At 49.1% G+C, this 3,789-nt stretch overlaps 1 protein-coding gene across 1 annotated transcript; it reads left to right on the top strand.

Moving 5' to 3' along the window:
* The first annotated feature begins 2,548 nt into the window (after positions 1-2,548).
* Positions 2,549-3,496, top strand: Or13c7e (olfactory receptor family 13 subfamily C member 7E). Its single transcript, NM_001000897.1, has one exon. It carries the CDS (start codon positions 2,549-2,551, stop codon positions 3,494-3,496), a length of 948 nt encoding a protein of 315 aa, NP_001000897.1.
* Positions 3,497-3,789: the final 293 nt, after the last annotated feature.

Below are 3,789 nucleotides of genomic sequence, written 5' to 3'. Positions count from 1 at the left end.
GACTCCAGTGAAGCCTGTGGCCCCTTACTCTCTGTCTCTTGCTCTCTGCCCATCAGTGGAGCACACGGGTCCCCAGGGCTCCTCTTTTGCTGTTGGGTCTGTAAGGTTCAGGTTGTTTTCCTTAGGTTCTGAGGATGACACACTGCTTCTGCCATGCTGCCTCTCCAAGGCCACACCAAACTGAGACAATGAAACCTAACTCCTTTCCAGACCAGTGCTGTCCTGGAGACTGGCTCCCAGCTTCTTCTCAAAGACATCAGCTATACTGACGTTTGCAGGAAGTCCAGCAAGTGACGGACATGTCTACCTAGAAGTCCCTCAGCAAGAGCAGGAGGAGAGGCTCCCAGAGTGCTTCGGTGTAATTGGATGTTGGGGACATTGTCCCAAAGGGATAAGAAGTTTCCCAACTGTTCCATTACATTTGTAAACTTTTAATCACTCGAGGGAGTGCAGAACTCCGACGTATAGCGCTGCTTTTCAATTCAACATCCCTGCGCATTGGTGCTCATTAGGACATTCTGCCTGAAATAGAACGGAGGACAAATGCGGAACACAAACTTCGAGTCTTTTCTTCATCTCAGAGGTGGCATCTCCTCTTGGGTCCCTTAAACTGCTGCTGCTATTTCTGGCCTGGAACTTCCTTAGCTTCAGGTAGCCCTTCTCAAGAGGCTTCTGACTAAGGTAAGAAGTAAAAGCCAACCTCAACCTTTCATTAGCATATCGGTCTTCCTACTGTCTGACCTGAGTTTCTACAGACTGTACTTGAGAAGAGAATAAAGAAACCAGTTTCAGGGGTATGACCAAGACTGGGGCCAGACTAGACCCCTCTGGGGTCTGAGGAATCTGAGTGTCAAGAGACTTATAAGGTCTGTCAGTCTACGTTCCTGGGCTCACCCCACTTGGGAGACTGGCTGGTACCTGAGATAGTCCCACCTCACGGTGACCTTCCACGAGCTCAGGCAGTTTAAGGAGAAGAAGGACACTATTGTGTGAGTGAGAGAATGCTGGCTCCTTCCCTGTGGAGAATCTTCTGATGTTCCAGGGTTCTGCAAACATACAGTAGGCTGTTTGAGAATTAATGAGCTCTTCCACAACCAGGAACTGAAAGGCTGTGTGCCAGTGTTGCTCAGGGAAGGATCTAGAATGGGAGAGAAGGTTGAACAAGTTTATTGAGGGGCACAGTTAGTGTTGCAGTAGAAGGCTGGGTGACAAGTTGAGTCAAAAGTCTCAAGGATTCTTAAGTCCATTGAGGCCTGAGGATGCTCAACCAGTAGGAAAGAAATCTAGCAGAATGATATCACAAACACACACACACACACACACACACACACACACACACACAGAGAGAGAGAGAGAGAGAGAGAGAGAGAGAGAGAGAGAGAGAGAGGAAGAGAGAGAGAGAGAGAGAGAGAGAGAGAGAGAGAGAGAGAGAGAGAGACCTATCTAAAAGAACTAGGTTCCAAGGAATTGTGGAGCATTAAGGATTTCTGGTGCCTCCCCTCAATTTATCTTCATTATTTGTTATTAACTATTGAGTATTAACTACTAGTGACATATCAGAATTTTCAGAGTATAAAGTCACCTAGGAAAACACCCACCCGCATTAGTTAAAGCTCTCTAACTACAACCTTCCCTTTCCCTTAAAGACACAGGAGAACACTATATCTCTAAGAGAGCCTGAGCTCCGTTCCCATCAATGTTCTCTGGATGGATGGATGGATGGATGGATGGATGGATGGATGGATGGATGGACAGACGAGTGGGTGGATGGATGGGTGGATGGATGGGTGGGTGGGTGGATGGATGGGTGGGTGGATGGATGGGTGGGTGGGTGGGTGAATGGATGGATATGTGAAGTCAGTGGGTGGAAACCGTGGGGCTGGTGGTTACTAGAACCATCTTGATAATGACAGAATGGGTTTTCTCTGAGAAGTATCTGAACCAAAGCAACTGTTTTAGCAGGTGTGGTGCCTCACATCTATAATCCCAGCACTCAGGACGCTGAGGGAGGAGGATTGCCATGAGTCTGAGGTTAGCCCAGGTTAGCCTGAGTGAAAGAAAGACACAGAAAAAAAATGAAACAGACAGACAAACAAGATGAAGACAGAAAGGAAAGGAAGGAAAGGGAAGGAAGGAGAGGGGGAGGAACAGAGGAGGGGGAGAGAAAGGAGTTTTAAGGCAGAGACTCACAACTTATGTCTCTAACACTTGTCACAAAGTAGGGAGACATGAAATTAATTCGGTCACTTCTCAGGGTGATTGGTGCACTGTCATATAGAACACAGCCTGAGCACAGCAGATGCTTTGAGTGTCGTTTTATTGATCAGATGCATTCGATTAATCAGATTGGTAACTCTGGAGTCTTTAACTCACAGTCTTCATACTGACTGTGTTGCTCTTTTCCTGCAAAGAAATCCTGCTGTGGGCTTTCACAACCATCTGATCGCTCTGTCGAACTGGGGCTGCAGGCCTGATGTCTTGGCTCTATGCAAAACAAAAAATGGTGGGCTCGGACCTAAGCATTTCCTTCAGTTAACAGAAGAGACATATGGAAAGTAGCAACCAGACCTCCCCCGTGTCCCGCTTCATTCTCCTGGGCCTCTCTGCCCACCCAACCCTGGAGAAAACCTTCTTCGTGCTCATCCTGCTGATGTACCTGGTGATCCTGCTGGGCAACGGGGTCCTCATCCTGGTGACCATCCTCGACTCCCACCTGCACACGCCCATGTACTTCTTCCTGGGGAACCTCTCCTTCCTGGACATCTGCTACACCACCTCCTCGGTCCCCCTCATTCTGGACAGCTTCCTGACCCCCAGGAAGACCATCTCCTTCTCAGGCTGTGCCGTGCAGATGTTTCTGTCTTTCGCCATGGGAGCCACGGAGTGTGTGCTCCTGAGCATGATGGCGTTTGATCGCTATGTGGCCATCTGCAATCCCCTCAGATACCCAGTGGTCATGAGCAAGGCTGTCTATGTCCCCATGGCCACCGGCTCCTGGGCAGCTGGAATTGCAGCCTCTCTGGTTCAAACATCCCTTGCAATGCGGCTGCCCTTCTGTGGGGACAACGTCATCAATCACTTTACCTGTGAGATCCTGGCTGTCCTGAAACTGGCCTGTGCTGACATCTCCATCAATATCATCAGCATGGGGGTGACAAATGTAATCTTCCTGGGGGTCCCAGTTCTCTTTATTTCTTTCTCCTACATATTCATCCTCTCCACCATCCTGAAGATCCCCTCTGCTGAGGGGAGGAAGAAGGCCTTCTCCACCTGCTCTGCCCACCTCACTGTGGTGATTGTCTTCTATGGGACCATCCTCTTCATGTACGGGAAGCCCAAGTCCAAGGACCCACTGGGGGCAGACAAGCAGGACCTTGCAGACAAGCTCATCTCCCTCTTCTATGGGGTGTTGACCCCCATGTTGAACCCCATCATCTACAGCCTGAGGAACAAGGACGTGAGGGCCGCTGTGAGGAACCTGGTGGTCCTTAAGTAAAGCTTCACCTAGTGAATTCCCATAGGTCCGTGCTTCGTAGCTGTGCACATCCACGGATCTCAGAAACAACATGTTCTCTAAAGGAGCTGCATGCAAATTCTGCTTTCTGAAAAGGGCATTTCACGTGTCCTGGAGAATGGAACACAGTGTAAATGTTGAAACCTAAGACCTGCTCTGCGTGTGACTTAAGGGACGGAAATGGTGTGCGGCTAAAAACGGGGTGGGGAAATCTCATTTTCTACTATGCAAGTCAGAATTCACCTTTCTATGCAGATTGCTACTCCATTTGGGGA

The sequence above is a fragment of the Rattus norvegicus genome, chromosome 5, assembly GCF_036323735.1.
Source record: "Rattus norvegicus strain BN/NHsdMcwi chromosome 5, GRCr8, whole genome shotgun sequence".
NCBI lineage: Eukaryota > Metazoa > Chordata > Mammalia > Rodentia > Muridae > Rattus > Rattus norvegicus.
Note: the sequence above shows the minus strand (reverse complement) of the source record. Positions and strands in the feature narration are given on the sequence as shown.

Coding starts and splice junctions, on each gene's coding strand:
- Or13c7e (NM_001000897.1), top strand. CDS start 2,549: ATGGAAAGTAGCAACCAGACCTCCCCCGTGTCCCGCTTCATTCTCCTG.